Below are 27,245 nucleotides of genomic sequence, written 5' to 3'. Positions count from 1 at the left end.
CTGGTATTGTGTTTTGCATTTCCAGCATTTTCATTTGATTTTTTTAATAGTTTCCATCTCTCTGCTGAAATTACCCATCTTGTCTTGTGTGTTATTCACCTTTTCCATTAGAATCTTTAACATATTAATCATAATTATCTAAAATTCCCTATCCCAACATCTAGGTCACATTTGTATCTAGTTCTGATGTTTTTGTGTACCTCATAATTTTTTTTGAAAACCAGATATCTGGTGTAGGATGGTACACTGAGGTATATAAAATTTGTATCTGGAAAAGGGAACACCTTTCCTCTTGCTAGGCCTTTAATGGGGGTAGGGGTGAGTTGATCTAGTTGGGGTTTGGTCTGGGTGTGAGGTTTGTTGTTGCTAAGTGACCTTCAGTGCACTACAGGCTTCAAGTTCCTGTAGTGATCCTGGGGGTTTAGGTTGGGTGCTTGTTTGCCAGAGCAGTGTTTGCCCTCAGCTTTAGCTCTTCTCTCTGCATTGCACCTAAGGGAAGGTCTCTGCAGGCTCTTTTTCTTCTGTCCCTCTCCCACCAGTATTGCACTCTTACTTGTTACTGGAAGTTTGTTAGCTTGGTGTGTGTTGGGGGGTGGTGTTGAGTGTTCTTTGTTGTTCTGACTGAGCCTCCGGTTTAGGTGGACATCGTGTCCCTGGGACTCAGCAGGGGAGCCTCTCCCTCCCCTGTAGTCTGGTCCCCGCATATATTCCTGCCTGTCCCCCTGGGATGCATTTTCCTTTTCCTGTTCCCTTCCCCCACCTGCTGAGTTGGCACTAGCACCCTGAGGATGACAGTGTCTGCTGCCCGTCTCCCACAGGTGAAGCTTTGTGTTCTTTAGGGAAATACCACAGTGGTGTTCGTTCCCTTCCAGCTGTGGCTGTTGTTCCCTTCTCCCAGGTCTGCACCGCAACAAACACTTCCTTGGGGCTCTGCCTGGTCTTTTCTACCAGCTCATAGAGAAAAAAACCTGCAAAAGGATGCAAACTCCTCCAATTTCGGTGGTCCTCCAGTAGCTCACCAGCCCACTTCCGGCCTTCCCCAATCATTAACCATCCTAACTGAACTATTGCTGGGGTCTGGTTGCATCTACCCAGTCAGGGCCCCTGCTCTGTTCTGCCTTCTGGTGCCTGTCTCTCCTTAGCTTCTCAGCCAGTTGCTTGTTCTGGGAGGACAGTTCTCTGATTGGTTTGAAAAAGGCTGGAAATTGTGGTTTATCTAGTCTTTTTTCTTTGAAAGGGTGCATGCATGGTTTTTATAGTTCCCTTCATCCCCTAGTGGAAGCCAGATGTCTTTGTATTTTTATTATAAGTGTAGGATGGAAAGGGCCTGGAGCCCCCTGGGACGGACGTTGATCGGCGTGGAATTCTGGGCTGTTCACCGCGCGTGTTTAGACACACCACCTGACTGAGTTCTCACGATTAACTCGTGAGATACATATTATTGGTCCTATTTTACAGGTGCAGAGAGAGGCTCAGAAAGATTCGCCTTTCTTGGGGGAGAACTGGAACCCAGACCCTTCCAATCCAGGGGCCAGTGCACACATCCTGCGGCCGGCCGGGAAGATGAGGACACAGGAAACGCCAGCAGGGAAGGTGAGCCCCTCGGACCATTGGGCAAGTGTGGACCAAATTATCCCACTGTCCTCTTGTCCGAGTTCTGAGGCACCTGCAGGAAGAGGGAGGCAAGGGTGGGGCATGGGAGAGGGGCGGGGCCTGCGGTGGGGCGGGCCCTGCGCGGGTCTCCTTGGGAGCGGGGGTCCGCGCGGTGGGGCGGGGCCTGCAGCCGGCCCCCCCTGGGGGCGGGGTCTGCGAGACGGGGCGTGGTGTGCACGAGGGGCGGGGCCTGCAGCGGGTCTCCCTGGGGGAGGGGCCTCCACGGCGGGGCGTGGTCCTCGGGGCGCGCTCCGGGTCGGGGCTTCCCCGCGCGTGCACATCGCCGCGGCGGACCATGGCGAGCGGCGGGCTTTCGGGCGGCGGTGGCGGTGGCCGGAGACCCCTGCACTCGGCGCGGGCGGCGGACGTGGCCTCGGCGTCCAGCTTCCGGACCTTCGAGCTGCTGCACCTGCATCTGGACCTGCGGGCCGAGCTGGGTCCGCCGGGGGCCCGCGGGCTGAGCGGCACAGCGGTGCTGGCGCTGCGCTGCCTGGAGCCCGAGGGCTCTTCCGAGCTGCGGCTCGACTCGCACCCGAGCCTCCAGGTCACGGCGGCGGTGCTGAAGCTGGAGCCGAAGTGGCTGGGCCCGGGCCGCCTGGACGGGCCGCCCGGCCAGCCTGTGCCCTTTTACACACGTCCGTTTGCGCGCTACGGCCAGGCGCTGTGCGTGGACCTCCTGGGGCCCAGCTGGTCCGGCCAGCACGTGTGGCTGCAGCTCACCTACCGCGTGCGCGAGGGGCCCGGGGTGAGCACGAGGGGACCCGGGGAGGGCAGGAGTGGTAGGGGGCGTCCGCGCAGCTCCCGGGGGCTCGCGCCCCTCCTTCCTGGCGGTGTGGCGGGTCTGGATCGTCCCTCGTCCCTTCCAGTGTCCCCTTCTGCCGGAGGGAGGGTCTCCGGATAATGAACGGCTCACACGTTGAATGTGATGTCGCGGGGCCCTGGGCCTCGGTCCTCTGATCAGCCGGTTGACTTCTGCTTTACGGGGCCCGGACTGTGCTGGTGAGTCAGCACGATGCTGGCTCAGACTTGGTTCTGCGAGCCCTTCCGGTGCCACAGGGTGAAACGACTCAGAACCCAGATGATTGCTGTTGTTTCCTCCGTGAAGTCCAGGACTAGATTAACAGGTGAATTTGAGTGAGAGTGGGAACTGGAATTAGGGTGTACTAGGTTTTAGAGTAACCTGGCCTTCTCGCTGTTGATTGACTCTTAAATCTTAAGTTTGGGGGGGAACAGATATTGGAAATAAGAAGATGAAGGTTATGTGGCCTGTCGCTGCGAGTCAGGAAGTCCTTGGTGGAGGGTCTTTAGAGTGTATTGCTGGTCATTTGCCAGACAGGGTGGGGACCAGTTTCACAGGCGCTGTGTGCCCACAATTGAAAGTTTGCTTTTCTGGCTAGTAGTTCCTGGTTTGCTCTTAGAACTGGCTCAAAGGGCAGTTCTGTTTCCATCGTTCACCATTCTGGGAATAAATGAACCTTATGATGGAGCTTGTTTAAAAAATGAAAGTCCGAAGCAATGGGAACTGACCTCTAAAGGAAGGAAAATCCCAGCGCCCCCTAGGGGTGACATAACCGCTGGGTGTGTGTTCAGTTGCTCTGCTGTATTCTGGTTCCTGGTTTTTGGCAGGAACTAGGAATTAAACAAGATAACTGGAAAAATTAAGCCCTTCCTGAATTTGCCTACTGAAAGTGGCACCTCAAATTAAATATCAAAACTAACTAGCTTTCACTTAAGACATAATGGCAGAGATCCATGCTTTGCGCTGTGAAGGTCCACATTAATGGCCGTTGTATTTATTCCTTCTTCTCATTGCCACCATCCCAGTGAGAGCTCTCACCCTACTCGCCGTGGGTAATAGCCTCTCCCTGACTTCAGACTCTCTAGTGTATGTACTGCCAGGCTCCTTCACTCTCCTCACGTCGTTAAAAAAAAAAAAAGGGCCGGCCCCGTGGCTTAGCGGTTAAGTGCGCGCGCTCCGCTGCTGGCGGCCGGGGTTCGGACCCGGGCGCGCACCGACGCACCGCTTCTCCGGCCACGATGAGGCCGACCCCCACATACAGCAACTAGAAGACTGTGCAACTAAGACATACAACTATCTACTGGGGCTTTGGGGGGGAAAAAAAATTAAAATTAAAAAAAAAAAAAAGCAAAGATGATGCATAAGGAATTATGGTAGAGAGGATGATGGCCAATGTTTATTAAGATATGCCAGGCGCTAGTCTCTGTGCTTGACAGAAGCTACATGAATTGTCTTTATCTCCGTGCCTAATACACTGCCCTGGTACCTAGTGAGAGCTCTGTGTTAGCTCTTATTGTCAATTCATTACATTTTTTTCATTAATAGGATTTATTTTTTATAAAACAGTTTAGATAGAAAAATTGAGGACATAGCGTGTAGAGTTACCATACACTTCTCCACAAACACACTGTTTCTCCTGTTATTAGCATTTTACAAGTATGATACATTTGTTACAATTAATGAACCAGTATTGATACACTTGTTACAATTAATGAACCAGTATTGATACATTATTATTAACTAAAGTTCATAGTTTTCTCAGATTTCCTTAGATTTTACTTAGTGTCCTTTTCTGTTCCGGGATCCCATCCAGAATACCACAGTGTAGTTAGCTTGCATGTGTCCTTCGGCTCCTCTTGGCTGTGACAGTTTCTCAGACTTTCCATGTTTTTGATGACCTTGACAGTTTTGAGGAGTCCGATGCCCCTCTGTTGCAATTTGTTTTGATGTTTTTCTCATGATTAGGTTGAGGTTATGGGGTTTTTTTTAAGTAGGCTTTATTTTTTACAGCAGTTTTAGTTTCACAGAAAAATTGAGTGGAAGTTCACAGAGGCAAAGTGCGATTTTTTTCTTCCATTATCTTGAGGGTACATAGTGTCAACATGACATATGACTGTTGCTGTTGGCCTTGATCACCTGGCTGAGTAGTGCTTGTCCGGTTTCTCCACTGTGAATTACTCTCCCCCCCGCCCCATCTGTACTGTACTCTTCAGAAGGAGACTCACTAAATTTTTCACACACACACACACAAACAAACACTCAAGCAAAGAAAAACCCAACATCCCAATGTAGCTTCCTTATGCCTCTTAAAAATAGGTCCTCAACTACCTCTGTGTGCAAAGCCCTTCATTACACCTGCCCAGGTGTGCCTCCCACCTCTGTATGTGAAAGCCAGCACCACTTCCCAGAGCCTGCCTCCTTCTAGGCCTTTCCTCAGGTTGCTGTCCACATCCTTGAGAAGGTCCTCGCCCTTCTTTCCAGCCAGCTAAGTCCTCCCTGCTTTTGAAGGCCCAACCGGAAACTTTTCTTACCCTGTGAAACCTTCCTGGAATCATCCAATCCTTCTCTAAATTCCAAACGGCATTTGGTGCAGACATACTCCCTTCCCCCACAGTTATATCTGTTATAAGTGAATTTCTTTTTGCTGTTGGCAAAAATTGGGTTTGTAATAATCATTCAGATTTGCCCTTGGTGCAGGACTAACAGAAAACAAATTAGAATCATAGCCAGTGCCTATAATGTAAAATACGTTTATTCTGAAAGGGTAAATTCTAGGAATGGAGAACACTTATTAATCATGGACTCCTCCCGGGTGGGTGATAGTTATCACAAGTTCACATACAGCTGCTTCTGTTTTTGTTTTTTGATGAGAAACTACTACAGGGAGAAGGACACGGAGGAGGAAGACAGGATGACAGGGTCAGAGGCTGGGTCTGGAATTCTTGAGGCAACCCATGGGGTTCAGTGAGGAATGGACCCATTGTGGAGTCTCCACCCTGTGAAGTGGACGCCATACCTTGGCATGGATCCCAGGTTGGATTAAATACACAGTAGGAGAGAACTTCCCAGTCAGAGCCAAACTGGCCGGCAGAAAGATTTAAGGATAACCTAAAATTCTTCCTGCCAGACAACTCCTTTTCTCTGGCTGGACTAAGCTCCTGTTGGGGGTATCACTTCTGAAATGTTCTGTTCTTTTAGGTTTGCTGGTTGGCTCCTGAGCAGACAGCAGGAAAGAAGAAGCCCTTTCTCTATACCCAGGGTCAGGCTGTCCTAAACCGGGCCTTCTTCCCTTGCTTCGATACTCCTGCAGTGAAATTTAAATATTCAGCTCTTATTGAGGTAAGGGGGCTAAAGTTAAGTATACCTGCCCTGGGATTGAAAATATAATTTCAGATCTGTCAGGTCGCGTTTCAGTTGGTAAATGACAACATCACTCCAGTGGTACTTCTGAAAACTTCCTCCACCTACAGAAATTTTATTCATGCTAAATCCCATCAGTTTAGCACAAATTTAGTTTCTTGAAACCTTTGTGCTTCCCCAGCTGGACTGCAGGTCGTGATCCCACCGTACAGGTTGCTGGTCGTGCTGCTCTTCAGGCTGATCAAAGGGAGCCTCTCCCCAGGGGTCTCCTGAGCTGTCTCTGTTGGCAGGTCCCGGATGGCTTCACAGCTGTGATGAGTGCTAATGCCTGGGAGAAGAGAGGTCCAAATAAGTTCTTCTTCCAGATGAGTCACCCCATCCCCTCCTATCTGATAGCTTTGGCCATCGGAGATCTGGTTTCTGCTGAAGTTGGACCCAGGTAGGAGACAGAGACCCCGCAGGCAAGGTTGGATTGACCTCCGAGCCAGGAGGTCTCTGACTGGTGGACCTGCTGGGGTCCTTGGGGCAATCTTGGACCCTCTCTGCATCTAGAGCCTTTCTGCCGCAGAGCCGCGTGCTGGCCGCATGAGTACAGCTGAAGTCAATGCTCTTTCCGGTCGCTACCCTCGAGCACCCCCCACCCCCTCGCTCCAGTTCTAGTCCTGCTTTCAGGAATTCGATCATCAGTCCTAGGCCACCTTGCAGAGTGAAAGTGGAGCTTAGGCAGCAATTGTAGAAGATTGATCTTTATTTATTATCTTTAAGTTCTAAATTCCCTTCTAGCAACTATATTTGCTTTTTTATCTTTTTACCAAATCTCTCCATTTTCTCAAGCACTTAATTCCTGGAAATATATGACTTTGATCTCATTGTTTCACTCTAGAAAGGAAAGGGGAAGCTCCTTTTTTGTCTGCTCCAGATGTATAAACCTGAACCTATGGTGACAGAGAGACCTCCATGAAGTGAGTTGTTGGGTTTAGTGCAGATAAATAAAGATTTTGTAAGGTTTCCTGAGAAAAAAAGTTTAACCAGGAGTATAAGTTCTTCCTGGCTATCATGTGGTCTGCCAGGATAGCTTAATTCCAGTGTAAGAGGATCAAAGGTTGGGCAGTGACACTGTGACGCTTTTCCTGGCTCTGCTGTGTTCTTTATCTCTGGCCTTGCGCTCAGTTCCTGGAGGCAGTGGTGTCCTTGACAAGACTGGTTACCAGCCTCAGACCTCGTAACTGGGCTCGGTAGCACTGCCAGGTTCCTCAGGGTTAGAGGGAGTGGCTGGGATCCCGTTGGCATCTGCTTCTAGCACACACACTTCAAACAAGACCAGTTCTGAAAGCCCAGTGCCTCCTTTTACGGACCACCATCTTCCTGCTGGAGAGGATAGCAGATAACCAAAGCAATGTCCACTTTGCAGTTGACAGGAGAATAGAAAAGTAAAGAACGTCATTATAGAGAGTTGACTAAGTCGCTTAGTGAGAGTGTGTGCTGTGAGTGGGAAAGAGAGAACAGTAGGTTCTGAATACACTGGAGAATGAGGAGTGTTCTGAACCGTCTGTAATAAAATGACAGCACGGTACATCAATCCAGGTGACAGAATCCATTTTCCCAGTGATGATGGTGTGTTCCTTCCCCTCTCAGGTGGACAGTCCTGGCCTCGTGGGTCACATCCTAGGGTCTTGTGGGGGTTTGTCAAATGAGAGGGTCTCTGGCAAATACCTCCAGTCGCAGTCCCTGTCACCCAGGAGGAAAATCAAGAGTAATGGGTATCTCCCAGTAATCCCTTTTATGTGTAGTCTTCTAATCCTTTACAGACCCAGTGAGGGAGATCCTGTTGTCTGCATTTCGCCTTTAAGCACACCGAGGCTGTGGTGAAATGGCTTGTGCAGAGTCACGTGTTTGGCAGAACTGGCATTCACACTCAGGTATTTCTATTGCAAATCCAGTGCTCTGTGCACCAGGAGCCTGGTGGTGAGATTCCGGCCTGCCTGAGAGCATCCTGGTTTCTTTGACAGAAATCTGTGTGCTAGTGGAAGTCTCCTGGATGTCCCTGGTCCAGCTTGGCCTTAACTTTCTGTCTGTAGCAAGCTGAGGTGCCATGGGTGGAAGGCTGTTGTGAATTATGATACCCAAGCTGGGGATGGAGCAGTTCACAGAGTAATTCCTTGAAGACTTGACTCCTGTGCTGTGGTCCTTTCTCAGCCTGGTGCCCTGTCGCATTATCTTTGGTGACTCTTTTCTCCATGTGGTGACCCATCTAACACCCAGGGTTGAGGGTGGCCACAGGTTTCTCGACCTTTTCTACTCAGGGAGCCCTCTCCACCCGACTCAGCCTCCCACATGCCCAGCCACACTCGACAGCCTAGGGCTAGCCTCAGACATCGTTGTGAACTGTACCGAGTCAGAAATCTCCAACACCCTGGCCTCATTCATTCTCTGACCCCACCCTGCCAACCTCCCAGCCCTCTGGTGGCCTCACTCCCGCATTTTCTGCCCCTCCAGCTCACGGAGGCCTCCCTTCTTCAAGCCGTGCCTTCCCTCCTGGGCAGTCGGCTCTCTGGCCCAGCTTCTCTCCCTGGCCCAGGTGTGTGTTGATCACCTCTTCCCAACACCCCAGGCCGCCTTGCTGTGTGTGTCCTGCTGCTGTGACACCCACTCTGGGTCCTACAACTCTCTTCCTCCTCTTCTGTGCAGTGCTCGAGAGATGGAGAAAAGAACGAAACTGCACTGGTACCACTACGCATTGCTGGTTTCTTGGTGAAAAGTTGGAATTATAGCAACGTTGAAATGGGTGTTTGGGTAGTTTTCAGGGAAACTGACGAGTGTCGTCTCCAGCTGCAGCTGTGCTTTCAGTGTCGCTCAGCTGCCCTGTGTTTGTCTGTCTGTGTCCCTCCAGGCAGGTGACCTCGGCTCCTCACTCATGGACATTATTTAGTCTGTCAGGTAGGATAACGTCAGCCTCCTGTCCTCCACGTACAAAGTCGTCGTCCTCTGCTCTCATCCTTCCCTCTTCCCTCCAAACCCTGACGAGGGGTCCTTCCTTCTGTCTCAAGCCAGTCTCTTCTCCCAGGCCATTGACTCAGGCCCTCCCCATGTCCTCTGGGCTTTGCTTCCTCACTTACCCCTCTCTTCAAATCTGCAGCCCCCCGCCTTCAACCTCAACCGTGTTCCAGTCTCTCGTGGCTCTAAAACAAAGTGGAAAACGAACTCAAACCCCAGACCCACTGACTCCACAGCCGCTCTGGCACCCTCTCCTTCCTTTCTGGCCACGTTTCTTACAGAGTGGGGTGCATATACACCCTGTCACGCGTTGACACTCCTTGTCATGAGAGAGGCCGTTGGCCTCACCGTGGACCACACACGGGGTACTTTTTGGCCGTCGTCTTAGCATTCTGCTCTTCATCATCGGCCTCTGTTGACCCTCCTCTGGCTTCCGTGACATGACTGTCCTGGTTCTGGTATCCTTTGTGGGCTCTTCTCTGCCCAGCCCCTCGAGTATGGTGGCCCTGGGCTCTGTCCTGGATCCACTCTTCCCTCCGGCAGAAGCTTGCTCACTTTTGTAGGTTAACGTATTTTCTGTGTACAGCAGCCAGAGTGATCTCTCTCAGGACTCAACCTGATAATATCACTTGTTGGCTTAAAACACTCCACGGCTCTGCAGGAGCAGCTGTGTGACCTGAGCCTCGTGGGCCCCTCCCGCCCACCCCACTCGAGCTGAGAGTGAAGGCTTGCTCACTCAGGAAGGCCCAGACTCGGCAGTCTCACCTGCATGGGCGGTTTCTGCGGTAAGGCCTTTGCTGCTGCTACTTGGGCAGCGCCTGGGCTGGTGACCCTGTCCCTTTTCCTCCTGGAGCAGTTCCTTAGGCCCTGCAGGGCAGGAAGGAAGCCTCCCCTCATCCTGGCCTCGAAACCACCACTTTGCTGTCTATCTGTCGATTCAGCATGTCCATGTGGCAGGGCAGCTCCGTGGAGCATTGGGGGCTCGTGGCCAGGGCGCAGCCCTCGCTATAGGATCCTTGGATTCCAGGGTCTCCCTATCCTGGAGTTCAGTGAACGCCTCAGGCCGGTCACGCCCCTCGCAGCCTTGATCTCTGCTGGGCTGGATCTGCTTAATTTTTACCCCTTTTTCACCTCTGTTTCTCCATCTTTTTATTATGAAAGTTTCATTCAGAAAATTGAAAAGATGATGCATTGAACACCTGTATGCCCATCGATTTTGTCATATTAATCTTATTTACGTGTAGGTTTGCTTTTGGTTTTGCTCGACTGTTTAAAAGCAAGTAGATCAGGATGCTTCTGCTAAGAATAGACACTCTCCCTCATAACCACACACCGTTACTGCACCTGAGACAGTGAACACTTTTCTGTTAACATTAATAGGTTTATCTCCAAAGTTTCTTTCAATTCCCAAGATTCTATCATGAGAATCTCTCCTGGAAGGGAGGAGAAGGAGACTGACCTTTGCTCTGTAAGCTACTGTATAAGGTGCTTGAGGTGCTGTCTGGCGGCATCCTCACCACTCATTTTACAGGTGAGGAAACTGAGTTCAGAGAGCCTGAATGACTTTTCGCAGATCGCCTTCTGTGTGGAGTCATAAAATTGTAGCGCTGTGGGTCTGAGCCCGTTGCCTGCAGGAGGCAGCTGCCGCCTCCCCGGGGCTATCTTGGGTTCCAATGTCTCAGAAGTGGTGAGCAGTCTCTGGGGTCTGTGCAGGTGATCTGATCTTGCGTCTCCTGTCTGTGGCTGCCACGTTTCCCCAGGGGCTTTCAGGATCGGGTCACCACGATGGTCCCTAAACACCACTCTGTTTTCTGCACCCTTATCTCCAGGAGCCGGGTGTGGGCCGAGCCCTGCCTGATTGAGGCTGCCAAGGAGGAATACGACGGGGTAATAGAAGAATTTCTGGCGACAGGAGAGAAACTCTTTGGGCCCTATGTTTGGGGAAGGTGTGGTATCACCCTGACTCGGATGTCTTGTTCAACGGAGTCCCTGCTTTCCCGCTGTCCCCCTTCTGATGCTGCTTCTCGTCCTGTGCCCAGCCCTGGAAGTGAGGGAGGGCAGGGAGACGAGGAGGAGGAGGAGGAAGGGATAAGCCAGGCCTCATTCTCTGTTGCAGAGGAGGGAACCGTGGGAGGGTGGGTTCTTGGAGTGATGGAAACATACCTCGCAGTTGCTGAGTTTGGAGATGGGGAACCACCACAGGGGACCTTTGCTGACTCATCTTTCCTGGAAGCAGCCCCATGCTCCATTTTTCCCTTTGATGTCTTCAGACTTTAGACTCCTTAGATGAAAGGCTCTATTAGGTCTTTGTGACCCCAAGTGGGCCACCATTGAGCTCAGTGATAGAGCTGAAAAGGTGCCTACACCCTGCTTGGAAGGAGGACAGGCGCAGAAGGTTTTGACGAGCTGCTTCCGTGAAAGCAAACGTCACCCGGGGGAGGGAAGTCCCAGTGAGCAAGGGGCTACTTGGCAGAAGAGCGAGGAGCCTGGGCATCACTCTCAGCTCTGGGCCTGGGCTTGTACACTGCCAGTTTAGTGGCAGCATCTCTCAGGCCGGAAGGAGGCTGGGGGAGTCATGGCTGGGAAGGGAGGCAGAGCCTGCACTGGGCAGTGTTTCCATGACCTCCTGCCTTCTTGGCAGGTATGACGTGCTCTTCATGCCACCATCCTTTCCATTTGGAGGAATGGAGAACCCTTGTCTGACCTTCGTCACCCCCTGCCTGCTAGCGGGGGACCGCTCCTTGGCTGATGTCATCATCCATGAGATCTCCCACAGTTGGTTTGGGAACCTGGTCACCAATGCCAACTGGGGGGAGTTCTGGCTCAATGAAGGCTTCACCATGTATGCCCAGAGGAGGATCTCCAGTGCCCTCTTTGGTAAGCCAGCTCTCAGGGGCCTGTCCTTCTCCAGGGGACCCTGCCCCCCATTCCTAAGCCTGTGACGCCACTGTGGTCTCCTTTGGGGTTTCGGGATACAAGTGGGCATGAAGGGGGGTGGTAGTCTTGCAGAAAGCTCCAGTGAAAGGCCAACTCTAGACTGTTGTTCTTTTTAAGTAAATGATCCCAGTTCACGAAGGTCACTGAATCTGTCGTGGCGGTGGGGAGGGGTCTCAGGAAATACCTGTTGACCGACTGAACTCCAAGGTGACCTGGCAGTGAAGGACCCCCTCATCTAAGCAGAAGCCACACTTAGTGCTCTGTTCTCCCTCCAGCCGGGCACAGACTCTGGGGGAGAGTTGCCCGGGGTTGTCCACCCAGATAGCTAGTTGATTTCATGCATGAATCATGAGGTCATTATACCCATTACCTTCACACCTACACACCAGCTGTGTAGTAGGCACTCGACAAAAAATTCATCATTTGACAATTTCACAGTAGCCCTATGAAATAGATATTATTATTATTTCCATTTCATATGTGAGTTCACAGTGATTCAGAGGGTGAAGAAGTGTGCCCATGCCACCTAGCAGGTGAGGGCAGAACCTCGAATCAAGCCCAGGTGTGCTTTCAAAATACTCTCTCAACACTCTCGTTATTGAAAACCCACGGTGTATCAGGTGCTTTTAAAAATATAACACTTGTTATTTTTTTATTTGTCTGATCAAAATCTATTTTGGTGAATACAGAAAGCACACAAAAAATTATCCATAATCTCACTGTTCAGAGATAATCAGTGTATATCCTCTCAGACATCTTTCTGTGCATGTGTGAATCATCAGACCACACATTGTTTTCCAGCTGCCTTTTTTTCCGTTAATAAAGTTAAACATTCTCCCAGGTCATTGAATTTTCTTCTACAGCTACACAGTATTGATGTGCATAGAACATAGTATTGATGTTTCATAATTTATCCAATCTCCAGTTGTTAATAGGTTGTTTCCAGTTTTCCAGTGAAATAGTATTTTGACAAACATCTTGACATATGAATATTAATACATATCTCAGATGATTTCAATAAGGCTAAATTCCTAGAAACATAATTTTTGGATCTAAACATTTTAAAGGGTTTTTAGCTCACATTGTCCATTGCCTCCCAGCAAGTTTGTCCAGGTTTACACTATCATCCAGAGTACGTAGAGCAGGAGCCTGTGAGCCTAGTTGTGAATGTTCTGAGCAGCCACTAAGAGTCCTGCAGGCTGTGTTGTCCCCTCACTGTGCAGGCGGAGAAGGAGGCTGGGGGAGGGTAAGTCAGGTGTGCAGAGTTAGAACATCTGGCAGGTGGCAGAGCTGCTGGTTCAGACCCAGTTCCCTCCCCTCCACCATTCCCAGTCCCTTTAGAGCCAGGAGGACACTTGGTGAGCCCTGGAAAAATTGTGGGTGACAGTTTCTCTTGTGAGTGGAACAGTTAGATGAAGATACTCTGTTTTCATAGAAGATCACATTACTGTCTCTAAAAATAGAAATACATGGCTAGGGGAGGCAACTGTCAGAGGAAAAGGTGTGACCCCCAGTCCTCACGTAGGGCAGAACCTGACACCTGAGCCAGACAAGGGCCTCACAGCCCGGAACAATGGGGGCTGGGACTTCAGAGTCTGGGTCTCTGTTGTGTCCCCAAGGGGATGACAGTAGTAAGCTTCAGGTGTCTGGCATTGTTCTTCTTGTGGCCGCGAGGGGGCAGCACGGCCTGTCCTGTCAGGAAATGTACAGGGAGGTGGCGACAAGCTTTCTTGGGGCCTGTGGTTTCTTTCTGCCGCAGGGGCTGCTTACACCTGCCTGGAAGCTGCCACTGGGCGAGCTCTGCTTCGGCAGCACATGGACATCACCGGCGAGGAAAACCCGCTCAACAAGCTCCGCGTGAAGATTGAACCAGGTCCGAGGCTCTCTGTCTACACCCCTCCCCTAATGAGCTTGGAGCCCCACGATAGCCTAGCCGAGCTCCGTGTTGATCAGCGCACACCTGGGCTACTCTCCTCAGGGGGAGGAGCCCTCCAAGCTCCTGGCGGCCATTCCCTGGCCTCTGAGCAGAGTGGACCCAAGTGTTCCAGCCCAAGAGGAGTTCTGTCCAGCTCTGTGCAGTTCCTAATGCCTTCCTTGTCGCTTTGCCTTCGTACAGGTCCATGTCCCTTTGCGAGGCTCTTTGCCACTTCTTTTCTGTCATCCAGTCAGACCTGTGGGTTTTGTAGAGCAGATTAGCCTTATTTTACAGAGGATGTGACTGAGCACCAAACAAGTTAAGTGACTTGTCCAAGGTCGAGTGTGTTTGTTTGCTAACATTTTTCTTTAGTTCACATGTGACTAACCTAAAACCTTTTTGTGCAATTGATGCTTATGTTCCTTGATGCCACTGACTATGAAAATGAACTTCTTGTAGACTGATAATCAGTTTATTTTAGCCTAGAACATTCATAGAAACAACCTGTTGTTCTGGGAGGGGAGGCCGAGTGTAGGTGGCCACCAGGGCTGGAAGGGGCACAGAGCCCTGGGCTCAATCCTAAGAGTTGATGGGACCTACCTGGGCAGAGCACTTCAGGAGTAAGGAAATTTGGCAAATCCCCTGGGAGGCCGGTGTCTGTGTCTTCTTATTAAGGCCACAGTTAATGGTCGTTTAGGGTCTCCCTTGAAGGGCCCCGGAGAAGCTGGGATGGGTGTGGAAACACCTCTGGCCTGGCCGTCCGTGGGGAGGCTGAGCTCTGCTCTCTCCCGTTCTCCTCTGGCCGTGGAGCCCGAGCAGAACCAGGATGGGGAGGGTCACCAGTGTCAAGTGCTGTCTGCCCCCAGGTGTTGACCCGGATGACACCTACAACGAGACCCCCTATGAGAAAGGTTTCTGCTTCGTCTCCTACCTGGCCCACTTGGTGGGTGACCAGGAACAGTTTGACAACTTTCTCAAGGTATCGTCAGCTTGGAGATGGGTGGGCAGGAGGACGGGCAGGGAAAGCAGCTGGGCCGTGTCGGAGGGTGGAGGCCCTGAGAAACGGGGGTCCCCACACGGGACCCCAAGTACCTGAAAGTCCTTCCCTCCTCACAGGCCTATGTCAATGAATTTAAATTCCAAAGTATCGTAGCTGAGGACTTTCTGGAATTCTTCTTGGAATATTTCCCTGAGCTGAAGGAAAGGAAGGTGGATTCCATTCCAGGTGAGCAAGGAACCTGCCCACAGGCTTCTAGGAGATAGCAAGAATTCTCTCTAATTTACATTTGTGAAGACCAGGTTGGGCGGGAGAACAGGGAATCAAGGTCACCTAACACTGGCACTTTGGGGAGCAAGCCAGGGTCCTGGGCTTTGTTCTGCAGCAGCCACTTCTCAGCTCATCTTGGCCTCGTTTCCTTCCACCTGGTCTCCTTCCTCACGCCTGGACACACATGATGAGACCTTTCACTCTGCTGCCCCAGCTGAAGCGCACAGGCCAAGACAGTGGCAGCAGCCGTAAGAGTATGGAGTTGCCTCGTACGGCTTTGGAGTGAAGGAAGCTCCCGGTGGCTGCCCTGATTTTGGCTCGGGAGACACTGCTTCCTGAGAGAGAGTGGAGAGCGTCCGTCATGGACGGGACAGCCCATTAGACACACCCACCTCATGCTGTGTGAGCTGAGTCACGGCATCCACGGCATCCACGGCAGGGACTGGTCAGACCCTGTAGCACACACCGCCCGCTTGGAGGCTGCACTTCAAGGTCATGAGGCTCTGAACTGATAGTAGTTAATAATTACTGAGTGCTCAGGATGCACCAGGCAGCGTGCTGAACTCCTCATGTGTGTTTGTTTATGATCCCCACAACTGCCAACCCAGGCAGGGCCTCACCCCCATTCTACAGGTAAAACTGAGGTGCAGAGATGTGAAGTGCATGCCCCTGGCATCCCAACTGGCTAATGGCAGAGCTGGGATGGGAGCCCAGGAGCTTCAGCACTGTGCTGTGTGGTCATCTGGGGAGGACATGAACTTGAACGAAGCTAGGAAAGCATCCCTCCGCTGGTTCTGACAGCACAGTGTTAATGTGGAGCAAAAAACACTTTCACGGCAGAAAAGAGGGCAGTCCAGTCTAACTGTGACAGTCTCTAGGTATCATTACCCTGCTGGAGCAGGTGCCTGTGTGGGACAGGGTGTTAAATATGGAGGAAGAGCTTGGATGGAGAGAGGCAGACAGGAGCCTGAGGTCTCTGGGGGTTGCTCGGGCACATTGACCGTGGCACTGCCAGAGGATCCTGACGGCGTCTTGTCTCCTCCTACCAAACAGGCTTTGAGTTTGATCAATGGCTGAATACCCCTGGCTGGCCCCCCTACCTCCCCGATCTCTCCCCTGGGGACTCACTCATGAAGCCTGCCGAAGAGCTGGCCCAGCTGTGGATGGCTGAGGAGCTGGACATGAAGGCCATTGAAGCTGTGGCCATCTCTACCTGGAAGACCTACCAGCTGGTGTACTTCCTAGATAAGATCCTGCAGAAATCCCCTCTCCCTCCCGGTAAGAAAAAGGGGGTTCTTTCGTCAACGTGGTAGATCCGGGTTCCTTATGCACAGAGCTTTCTATCAGAGGCTGGAGGAGACTCAGAAAAAGCCGCTGTGGGCCTGCCCCGGGGACTTCCAGGTGTGAGGGAACGGGTGGCAGGTGGACAGAAGGAGCCCACAGAAGGAGGCAGGTTGTACACACAGGTGTCCTGGGGAACAGAATAAGAAAGCCTAATGTTCATCGCGTCCTCGGGGTGAGCAGGTGATTCTTCTAAACCCTTCACATCTCTGAAGTTGTTTAATCCTCATCACTGCTCTGCTAAGTCGGTGCTGTGACTGTAATCCCAGGTAATGGCAGGTCCCATGGCCAGTCCGTGGTGGGGCTGGGATTTGGACCCATCAGCTGAAGCTCTGAACCACTGATGCTTTGTTGCTGCTCAGCCAGAAACGATATCCAGCAGGAGTGTTATTCAGAAAAAAGGTTAAAGCTGGGATGACCTTTAGCAGGTTGGGAGTAGGAGAAAAAGTGGGGCAGGATATTTTAGGGGGTACACATGCTTCAATCAGGGCAGGAAAATAGGATGATTGCAGAACATCTGTAATAATGTTAAGGGAAGGTTGAAGGCTAAGGGAAGAGCCTTAGAAATTAAGGTAAATGTGGGAGGAGTGCATTACTGGCTGGGATTGTGAATGGGCCATGAGAGCTACAGCGAGTGGTCGGCACCCCTAAGGTTGTTCCCAGGGCCTGGGGAGAGCTACAGGCAGACGAGAGGTATCCGAGGGTGGGGCTCCACAGCTCTGCTGGCAGAATCATCGATGACCCATTTCTTGTCTCCAGGGAATGTGAAGAAACTTGGAGAGACATACCCAAAGATCTCCAAGTCGCTGAACGCAGAGCTGCGGCTGCGATGGGGCCAGATCGTCCTTAAGAACGACCACCAGGAGGATTTCTGGAAAGTGAAGGAATTCCTGCAGAGCCAGGTGGGTGACCCCACCTACTCGTGCCCCTGAGGCACACAGTGGGCCGCTGGGCCAGACTAGCCCTGTCCTGTGGCAGAGCCTCCTCGACCGCCTTCTCTGGAACAGAGCAGGGGCAGGGTAAAGGACCTCGGAGGATCCTCTAAGCGGTCTTCTTCTAAGTGTGGCTGGTGGGGCCTCTGCTTGGAGACTCAGGGAGCTCTTTGCAGACCAGCTGGTGAGGCCTGAGGGAAAACAGCTAACCCCAAGCTGGGAAGAAGGGTAATGCATCAGCGGGGCTGGTCCTGGGGAAAGGGGCCCAAGGATCGGAAGGATGTGTGAGGCTGAGAAGGTAGGTCCTGCTCCCTGGGGAAGCCTGTGACTCGGGAGGCTCAGACGCTACCGGATCCTAGGGCACCTGTGAGAATTGCCCTGTGGGGCAGGGCCAGTGGCCCTTAGGCTGCCCATCCTCAGACCCCGGAGTAGGAGGAGCAGGGCTGGACACAGTGCCCAGATTCCCCCATCTGTGCGCGGTGGAGCTGCAGACTGCTGCAGTACCCTGAGCCTCTGAAGGCTTCTCCAAGCCTCTGGATTTCAGAGACTTCGATGTTCCTGTCTCAGGCTGATGTACCTTTGCCCTGTGGCTTTTCTTTGGCGTGGCTGCCGTGGGAGCGTAGGCAGCCCTCAGTTTTATGTGCTGCAGCCCTTGCTCCCCATGCTAACTGGGTGGCTGACCACTCACGGCTTTCTGAAGGTTTGGGTCCCTATTGTGTGGTTGAGGGTAGACATCCTTTGCTCTCGTGGGTCAAGGTGAATGCTGAGATCTGTCTGCATGGATCTTTGGCCCCAGGAAGACGCCAGAGCAAGAGCACACGTGTCTGGGAAGCCCCTGATCCCAGCGCTGCCACCACAGTCCTTTTGGACCTGACCTGACTGCGGTTAGACGGTCCTGGGACGGGGGGCAGCACAGACCCGCCGCAGGCCGCTGAGGCTGCGTGCACATGTGTCTCCTGCAGGGGAAGCAGAAGTACACCCTGCCGCTGTACCACGCCATGATGGGTGGCAGTGAGGGGGCCCGGGCCCTCGCCAAGGAGACATTTGCGGCCACCGCCTCCCAGCTCCACAGCAATGTTGTCAGCTACGTCCAGCAGATCGTGGAGCCCAAGGACAGTTAGAGGCTCGCACGCACGGCTACAGGCTTTCAGAGTAATTGTGCCCCCATTCTGGCTCTCCAGTTAGCCTCCCAAAGTCTGCGTCCCTGGGATAATCTGTTCTCTGGGCTTGATGTCCGTGACCTGTGGGCCTCTGCCCTGGCAGGCGCTTCTCTGGCCTCTGGGTCCCGAGACCGGGACCTTCCGTGGCTCTCCCTGGTGTGGGCCGCTGGCTATGCAGCTGCCACCAGTCCTCTCCTTGTTCCTGCTGCGGTCCGGGGAAGAGAGAGGGGATTTCTTTTATTTTTCTTTTTTTGCTGATTCTGGAAGTACTATGCAAAGGGCTGCATTCTGATAATACTTTTTTCAGGCTTAATCTTTATTTTAATAAATATCTTTAAGTGAAAAGTATTTGAGTTGGAGTTATGGATTGAGTGACTGTGAAATTTCTTCTCCAGGTGTCCCCTCTGTGGGCAGGTGTTCTGAGAGGTCACTGGGGGAGACGCAGAGGATGAGTGTCTCCCTGTCCTTAGGGAACTCCCAGGCCAAAGGAGGGGTCCCACACAGGCTTATGAAAAAATACAGGGCAGCATGGCTGTAGCATGGCTGATGCAGGAGAAAGGTACAAATGAACCATGTTCCAGTTCCGTATGGAGGCAGCTAACTTCTCCATCTGCAGCCTCATTCCTGCTCATCTTCTCCATCGTTTAAACCAAATGTGCATTTTAGTGTCCTTTCTCTGTCCTTCTCACCATCCCTGGGGCCTCGCCTCTGACCCTGGACAACTGTTTTAATGATGTGGTAATAGAGTCTGTTCAGGACTTGGCACTAAGTTCTGATTTCCTGGTTTCAACGTGGGATCTAAGCAGTTAGCAACTTAGGTTTGGGGTGTAGGATGAGGGGAGGGTTGCAAAGAAGTATTTATTAAATGTATTGAAGTCACCTTTCCTAAACACAGGGTCCTCCTGGACCAGGCTCCACATGGCTCTGCCCTTGGCCTCGAGGTTCCCAGGACGGGCCTCCTCCCTTCCCTGCACAGAGAGTGGAGCCCTGTAGATGGATTCGCTCTCAGTCTCAGCAGAAGCCGGGCATAGTGGTGCCAGGGGCAGTGGGTGACGGCTTGGTCCTGGCACGCCCAGCGTCACCAGCAGAGCGAGCGCTTCGGGGCTCAGGAGAGGGCTTTGGAGGCCAGGATTCAGAGTCCCTCTGGGCCCTGGCATTTTGATAGCAAGCCGTTTCCGTAGTTCTTTTGGGGCTGTTCCTAGTCATCGGTGAGGACTATTTTAGGGCCATCCAGATGCCTTCCCCGCTCACACCCAGGGGCTGACTTTCCTTGTTCTGTACAAAGACCCACAGCATCCCTGAGCCCAGGAATAGTGCCGGTCACCGTGGAGGCAAAGGCCGGAGCGCTTCCTTTGAGCGCCGCCCTGACTCCACGACCTTGTGAGTCCTCACGTCTCGTGGTGCAGGGGTCCTGGGTAGTGTTGCCTGCCCTGCTCACCACCTTTCCACCCGACAAAGTCCTGCTGGGTGTGCCTGTCCTTTTATGGGCTGGGAGGCCATGCTCTTGCCATCCCCCACCCCGAAGATGAGGCTGTGCACTGTCTGGGCTAGCTCTGTGGGGACGGTCAATGGGCTGTTGCTCTCGGCAGGGTATTAGGAAGGCCCTGCTGCACAGCTCCTCTAATCCTCTGACCACTATTATGGAACCTTTCCCCCCCATCCAAGGCACTGACCTCAAAGCTCAGTCTCTCCCACCTAGCTTCTCTACCATCACTCACTCCAGAGCTATTGAAGGCAGTAATGCGTCCTTCTGCTGAAGGAGGTAGGTGCCAGCCTATAGGAACTCCTGATCTCAGCCCCGTTCCTCCTGTGAAGCCCTGTGAAGGCAAGGGAGCTGCTATCCTTTCTCATTGTTCCTCCACTCCCTTCTCATCCCCGCCCCCCAGAGCCTCAGCCTCGGGTGTTCTCCGGGGCCAGGGAGCATGTGAGCAGTCCCAGGGCTGAAGCCGGTTCTCCCACATTCCAGGGTGAGGACTGGGCAGAGGGTGTGCCCGCCTCAGGCTCCTTGGGGGAGGCCCCCTGAAGGGCCAACCGGGCTCTCTGCCACCCCTGGCCCAGTGGAGGGGGCTCTGGACCTTAACCCCTTCTCTTGGGCACCAGCAGATTCAGAGACAAGGAGGATGAGAAGCTGACTCCCTGAGATGAACTTCTTAGTCCTCGGGCTACAGAGTTGAAGAAGCAGGTGGCTCTGGCGGTGGGGTCACCTTCTGTTTGAGAAACCACTGCACCATCCGAGGCTGAGCTTGGCCACGGACCACCCAGAAAGAGGCGAGGAAGGAGAAACGCAGATCTGATGTCTTAGGTACAGAAGACACTAGGTCTGGAAGAGATCTTAGGGATTATTAAGTCCAAACAAGCTGTTTTTACAGATAGGGGACTCACACATCTCCCCCAAGACCACATAGTGGAGGGTCTCCTGCCTCCCCACCACCCTGTGCTGCCTTACGCAGGGTCTCCAGCGAGGTCAATCTGGGACCTGGTGCTTTGGGCTGAGTTCGGAGAGAAGACCACAGACATGAAGGACTCACTGCCCATGGGGAGCGCAAGGGCTCTGGCCATGGAGCCAACTGGGGGACCCTGAAGCCAGGAGACCCTGGTGGAAGGAAAGAGCTCCAGTGGGTGGGTTTAAATCTCAGCCCCACCACTTAACCAGCTCTGTGTGGCCTGGGTGGGTCATTCAGCCCCTCCTAGCAGCAATTTTCCTGTCTATACAGTGGGGGAGAACCACACATTCCTTACAGGGTCTTTGTGAGGATTAAATGGAGACAATGTTGAAAGTGCCTGGTCAACAGTGAATTCATATTAAGCCTTCCCTTTTCTTCTCTGACCACTAGAGGGTAGCAGGTCAGTACTAGTAAGCCGGGCGGATGAGCAGAGATAAGGTGGGAGACCAGATGAGGATAAACTTATGCATGTGGATTCTGGCACCTCCAGCAGCCAGGGGCAGAGAGGGCCCGTCAGGGGCCAGGGAAGTACTTTAGGCGGAGCCACGTCTCTCCAGAAATGGCTGCAGCAACCCTGAGGCTGATGGGGTCCCAGCAGGCAAAGAATATGCAAGACTTTGCCCACAAAGTGAATACCAGCAAGTGGGCCCTGCAGTGGGGACCCTGGGGCCCTGGGCTAGGCTGGTGGGCCGCCCCTCCCAGTAGCCCGTGAATGTTGTCCTGTCGAGAAAGCCTTCCTGCCTGAATCCTGGGCGTGGTGGGAAAAATCCCCACACCTCCGGATCTTCTCTCCCTACTAGGCCCCTTGGCCTCGGATCTCCAGACGGTTGGGGTCTAGCAGCCTTGGTGACCCAGTTCCGCCAGCAGTTCAGGGCCCCGCCCGCCCCTCCCCTCTCCAGCCCATCCCTGGCCTGGCCCCCTCGAGGAATTTCCTGAGCCAGAGGGTGGCCGAAAGTACAGATGCCCACCCTAGAGACTCTCCTGCCGCCTGCCCAGGCCAGTGCCCTGTGCCCAACCCCAGAGGGTGCGGGGTGACAGACTCTGACAATCATTAAACCAGCCGGGCCTGATTTCCCAGCACCGCCTGCTCGGATCCCGGCCAAGTGGCACAAAATATGCAAATCACCTGGGGCCAGGAGCCCATTCTAAAGGCCAGGAAATCCCCTCGTCCAATGAGCCGCCGGCTCAGGTGACGCGGGCCGTGCTATAAAGGCCCAGCCTGGGAGGCGCTCTGGCTGCCTGTATTTAGGGTGGTGGGGACGGGCCCGGTGCCCCAGCGCTACCTGGAGGAACTCTTTGCCTCGTGGATTTCTCGCCTGCCTGCTGTCCCTTAATCCCCCCTGCCTTCCTGCCACACCCGCACCCGCCACCCTGGTAGGCCGCCACCTGCCACCTTCCCAGCCTGGGCCTTGGGAAGTCAGGGAGGGGTCCAGTGGACTTGTAGCTCTAACCTGGCCGCAGCGGCTCCGGTGTACAGTCCCTGGGAGGAGTGTAGGGCAGTGGGAGTGTCCCTGGGAGGACAGAGTGACCATGACTGCCCGGCTCGCCCAAGGGCCCGGTGGGCTGAGGAGGGAGCCCAGCAGTCGGCCTCATGCCCCCCCCCCCCACCGGCTCTGCGGTCCTGGAGAGAAGGTGTCTGAGTAGATGTCGACCTTCGCGCCCTTGGGGCTGCTCCTGCTCTGGGCTTGGCTAGAGCAGGATGGCTGGAGGGGGAGGCCCTGGCCCTCACCAGCCTCACCGTCTCCCCAGGTCGCCCCATGGCCGCCACCTGTGAGATCAGCAACGTTTTCAGCAACTACTTCAGCACCATGTACAGCTCAGAGGACCCCGCGCTGGCCTCTGTGCCCCCCACGTCCACCTTTGGGGCCGATGACCTGGTGCTGACCCTGAGCAGCCCCCAGATGCCACTGGAGGCCACAGGTGGGTCCCAGCAGGGTGGGATGGGGTGTTTTGGGAAGGGGGAGACATCTATCTAAGAGCCCATTAGGTAAATGGGGGATCGGCCAGGGAGGAGGGCCTCCCGAGCAAATTCAGGGCCAGGGGCTGGGGTGACCTGTTAGAGGCAGAGGTGTCGGGGGTGTGGAGGCTGGATGGGCTGGGTGAGGTGTTGAGACTACCACCTCCTGCCCCTACACCTGGGGGGCTTCTCTGAGAGGTGAGGTGGGACGCACACAGAATCCCAACTGGGCGCCAGAAGGGGGCTGAGAGGGTCTACCGGTGGCCCGAGCTGACCCGTCGCTGTCCTGGCCCCTTGTAGAGAAGGCCAGCTGGTCGGGGGAGCAGCCGCAGTTGTGGTCAAAGGCCCAGGTTCTCGATTGGATCAGCTACCAGGTGGAGAAGAACAAGTACGACGCGAGCTCCATCGACTTCTCGCGGTGCGACATGGACGGGGCCACGCTCTGCAGCTGCGCCCCCGAGGAGCTGCGTCTGGTCTTTGGACCTCTGGGGGACCAGCTCTATTCCCAGCTGTGGGACCTCAGTGAGTCCAGGGCACTGGAGGGGAGATATGCCTTCTGCCGTCTCCTTCGCGGTCAGGGAGGCTACTCTAGGGGTCGGCCCATATCCCCAGCCGAGGTCAGCATGGCCGTGGAAAGGACCTGGAGTCCCAGGCTTGTGGACACAGCCAGGGAGAGAGCCCCAGAGGGGTGAGGGTGGGACACTGGCCTGGGCTCTGACCCTCCTTCCCTCCTTCTCAGCAGCCTCCAGCTTTCCTGACGAGCTCAGCTGGATCATTGAGCTGCTGGAGAAGGACAGCACGACCTTCCAGGAGACCCTGGGAGACCCCGGCCCCTTCGGTGAGAACCCGTTTTCTCGCTCCTTTCCCAGCCTGTCCTGTCCTGTCTCCACCCCTCCCTCCCCAGACTTCTGTGCCCCCAGCCGGAAAAACCAGCAGGTCATCACACCTCTGGGTAGCCTTACCTGTCCCTGCCGTCCTCCGACCCCTGTCTGAACTCTCACCTCCTCTTTCAGACCAGGGGAGCCCCTTCCGCCAGGAGATGCTAGATGACTGCCCACAGGCCAGCCCCTACTACCCGGGCAGCTGTGGGGCAGGAGCCCCCTCCCCGGGCAGCTCTGACGTCTCCACCACAGGTGAGCGCCTCCGTCATAGCCTCCCTTTCCCCTAAATGCCCCCGAGCCCTCGGCTCCTAGCAGTAGAACCCAGGCTTTCTGGGAGGAACAGGAGCCAGCCGGGCAGGCAGTGCCTCCAACAGAGGGTAGTGGCTGGAGAGGGACTCACACTGACCCTGCCTCCCCTAGGGACAGGAGCTTCTCAGAGCTCCCACTCCTCAGACTCCGGTGGAAGTGACGTGGACCTGGATCCCACTGACAGCAAGCTCTTCTCCAGCGGTGAGTGGGGAGCTCTGGTCCCCAGGAGTGTCCCCTTGGGCGGTGCCCTGGCCGGCCCTTCCCCTCGTCCCGCTCTCCTGCAGGGCTTTCCTGTGGAGGGGCTGCCCTCTCGTGCCCCCACCCCTCCCTCTCCTGACCTCCCACCTCCCTCCCTAGACCCCTTTCCTGACTATAAGAAGGGGGATCCTAAGCACGGGAAGCGGAAACGGGGCCGGCCCCGAAAGCTGAGCAAGGACTCCCGGGAGTGTCTGGAGGGGAAGAAGAGCAAGCACGGTGAGCTCCCGCCCGGGCAGGGCGTGGGAGGGCCTCGGCCTGCAGGGCTCCTTCTCCTGTGCTGGCTGGCTTTCCACGGCTCCTCCTTCTTTCTCACGGCTGTGCCCGGGCCAGGGCTGGGTGGTGCTGGTCACCACCGAGGGGAAATTGAGGCTCCTGTGGGAAGGCCCACAGGGCTGAGTCCAGGTGTCCTGCCACCCCATCCAGCTCTCCACACTTGCCCGCATCCTGCCCACCGGGACAGCCTCAGTGGTGGGAGGAGGCAGCTGGTGGGTGCTGGGGCCCAGAGAGCCTTGGGCCGTGGGCCTTGGACCTGGGGCGTGCGCCAGCCACTGCAGACCCCTGAGCGAGAGCCCCAACATGCTTCCGCACACGCAGTCCCCCGCACACACGGTCTGGCTGCTTCCTTCTCATGTCAGGGAGTATTTTCTCCAGGACGCTGTCCCCTAGGCTGGGGTGCACTCTGTGGTCCTGTGCTTGCCAAGTTCTCCCCACCCGCTGGGGTGTTTGCTTTTTCACCGTGGCCCCCGCGAAACCGGGAGCTCCTCGAGGCGGCGGTGCGTCTCAGGCGCTCTCATATCCCAGCCTGACATTCGATCACTATTTGAGCCAGTAAAACATCGGTATTGTGTGAGATCCCATCCTCTTGGAGCTCCCGTCCAGCGGGCAGGCGAGGAGGGACGCAGCCATTCCAGCACGCGGCCATGAGCGGGCAGAGTGCTGGGACGGGAGGGCAGCTGGCCCTGGTTGGGGGGGGACCCGGGACCGCTGGCTGATGGAAGTGGCCCTGCAGCCCCCAGAGGCACCCACCTGTGGGAGTTTATCCGGGACATCCTCATCCACCCGGAGCTCAACGAGGGCCTCATGAAGTGGGAGAACCGGCGAGAGGGCGTCTTCAAGTTCCTGCGCTCCGAGGCCGTGGCCCAGCTGTGGGGCCAGAAGAAGAGGAACAGCAGCATGACTTACGAGAAGCTGAGCAGGGCCATGAGGTGAGCCGGCGCCGGGCCCGGGGACCACAGCCTCCCTCTGACCTGCCTGCCGCCTCCTCCGGTTCTGAGGCTGGCGGCGCGAGGGCACCAGCCTGGGTTAAATGAGACAGAGAGCACGGAGGCTGGCCGTGGTGCACGAGTCACCTTCTCTACCACCTGCGTCTCTGTGTGGTCTGCGGCCTGTGCTAAGGGAGTGGGAGGAGCATCAGCGGAGGCCACCCCGAGGCCAGCTTCTCCCGTGGGGGAGTGTTAAGTTGCTTGTCTCTGGGCCTCAGTTTCTCCCTACGTACACACAACAAGGGTGAACTGGATCCCTGTGAAGGTCTCTCCCAGCCCTAAAGTCACGTGGTCTTGTGAAAACCACAGGGCACAGCCAGCCACAGACATGAAGGAGCAAGGGCAGAACCAGGTCCTCTGGACCCACGTCTAGGCCGCGGTGCGTGGTGGAGCCAGACAGCTCCTCCCCAGGGCTGGGAAGAAGAGGGAAGATTCCGAAAGTGGGTCAGGCTCGGGTTAGCCGGGCTGGAGCCCAGTGGGGCCGGGTCACCTGAGGAAACTGGCCTTGGAAAGGTGGTGTCCAGGGCGCCCCCTGCCTGAGTGCCTCTGACCGCCCTTCCCCCCAGGTACTACTACAAGCGGGAGATCCTGGAGCGCGTGGACGGCCGGCGGCTCGTCTACAAGTTTGGCAAGAACTCCAGTGGCTGGAAGGAGGAAGAGGTCGTCGCGAGTAGGAACTGAGGGTCCCACCAGAGCCGGAACCGCACGCAAGGACTCGAAGCCTGAAGCCCCTCCAGGGAGGACCCCGGGCCTCCGCTGTCGGGCACGCTCGCCGCTGCACTGAGGAGAGGAGACGAGGCTCTGGGACACTGACAGCCGTCGTCTGGATTGGGGCCTGTGGCCTGTCCTCTCTGCCCTCCTCGTGGAATTACAAGCCCTGCGTTTGAAGGACTTTGCTGACTACATGCTGAATGCAGCTCCTCTCAGGCCCAACCCAGACTCCGCTGCGGGCACCTTCCTCCTGCAGACGCCTGGACTGAGCCAAGGAGGCCGGGGAGGCTGCAGGGGCGCCGCAAGAGGGGCAGGACAGGCCCCACGCCCTCTCTGGACTGGCTCCCGCCCCCTACTCAGTGCTTGGACTCCGCAGGCGGGGGTCAGCGCACTCCCTAATTTATGTGCTATAAATACGTCAGATGTACATAGAGATCTATTTTTTCTAAGACATTTCCCTCCCCACTCCTCTCCCACTGAGCGCTGGTGGCCAGACCGACTGTTTGAGGCTCTTGCTGGGCCAGTGAGGGGCGGGGTGATGCTAGGACCCTCAGGCTGGGCTCCTGGCTCCTTTCTCTGGGAATGGAGGCAGAGACCTCCAATAAAGTGCCATCTGGGCTTTTTCTAACCCTGTCTCAGCTACCTGTGCACTGAGATTTGGGCCTCTGGATGGGAGAAGGTCTCGTGTTGGTGGCAGGGAACAGGGCAGGGGGAGTACGGGGCTGGAGGTGAAGGCAAGGCAGGCAGGGGGAGGCCTGGACCTCTGAGCAGGAGGGGCGGGTTCGCAGACAGGCCTGCTGGGGGCTGGGAGGAGAGCAGAGGGAACAGGTGAGGCTGCTCACGACGGAGAACGCGTCGCGACTTCGTGCCAGCGAGGACATGAGCGTGGCAAGCCGAGCTAGGGCCGTCTGCCGCTGCCACACAGCCACTCGGTGACCGTGGCCAAGTCGGAACTCTCGCTGTGAGGCTGGGTTTGGACCTGATGTTCTCTAAGAAGTCTAGAAGCTCATCCCAGCCAAGCTGGCTGTCAGCTGAGAGTCTGTAATATGAATCTTAGCTTTCATT

The 27,245-nt window shown here is 54.9% G+C and overlaps 2 protein-coding genes across 11 annotated transcripts; both read left to right on the top strand.

Annotated features, from left to right (window-relative positions):
* Positions 1–1,933: 1,933 nt before the first annotated feature.
* On the top strand, positions 1,934–18,706 carry RNPEP (arginyl aminopeptidase). Of its 4 annotated transcripts, XM_004438954.3 has the most exons (11): positions 1,934–2,398; positions 5,651–5,791; positions 6,103–6,251; positions 10,636–10,752; positions 11,448–11,683; positions 13,503–13,616; positions 14,525–14,637; positions 14,775–14,883; positions 15,979–16,203; positions 17,026–17,168; positions 18,161–18,706. In XM_004438954.3, the coding sequence occupies exons 1-11, from the start codon at positions 1,949–1,951 to the stop codon at positions 18,317–18,319; spliced, it is 1,956 nt and encodes a 651-aa protein (XP_004439011.1). In that variant the 5' UTR covers positions 1,934–1,948; the 3' UTR covers positions 18,320–18,706. The 4 variants fall into 4 exon arrangements, with proteins under 4 accessions (XP_004439011.1, XP_087280405.1, XP_087280406.1 ...); XM_087424279.1 differs by lacking the exon at positions 10,636–10,752; XM_087424280.1 differs by lacking the exons at positions 17,026–17,168; positions 18,161–18,706 and adding an exon at positions 16,536–16,999.
* ELF3 (E74 like ETS transcription factor 3) lies at positions 17,028–26,813 on the top strand. Of its 7 annotated transcripts, none has more exons than XM_087424286.1 (9): positions 22,049–22,176; positions 22,552–22,722; positions 23,060–23,281; positions 23,502–23,597; positions 23,773–23,892; positions 24,061–24,150; positions 24,307–24,423; positions 25,217–25,412; positions 26,036–26,813. In XM_087424286.1, the coding sequence occupies exons 2-9, from the start codon at positions 22,560–22,562 to the stop codon at positions 26,148–26,150; spliced, it is 1,119 nt and encodes a 372-aa protein (XP_087280412.1). In that variant the 5' UTR covers positions 22,049–22,176; positions 22,552–22,559; the 3' UTR covers positions 26,151–26,813. The 7 variants fall into 7 exon arrangements, with proteins under 7 accessions (XP_087280409.1, XP_087280408.1, XP_087280415.1 ...); XM_087424285.1 differs by having other exon boundaries at positions 22,051–22,176; positions 23,499–23,597; XM_087424283.1 differs by lacking the exon at positions 22,049–22,176 and adding an exon at positions 17,028–17,168 and having other exon boundaries at positions 24,061–24,423.
* The last annotated feature ends 432 nt before the right edge of the window (positions 26,814–27,245 follow it).

This window comes from Ceratotherium simum, chromosome 36 (genome assembly GCF_057802395.1).
Source record: "Ceratotherium simum simum isolate JZ-2026a chromosome 36, ASM5780239v1, whole genome shotgun sequence".
Taxonomy (NCBI): domain Eukaryota; kingdom Metazoa; phylum Chordata; class Mammalia; order Perissodactyla; family Rhinocerotidae; genus Ceratotherium; species Ceratotherium simum.
The sequence above is the reverse complement of the archived record's forward strand: the minus strand, read 5'-3'. Positions and strand labels throughout refer to the sequence as shown.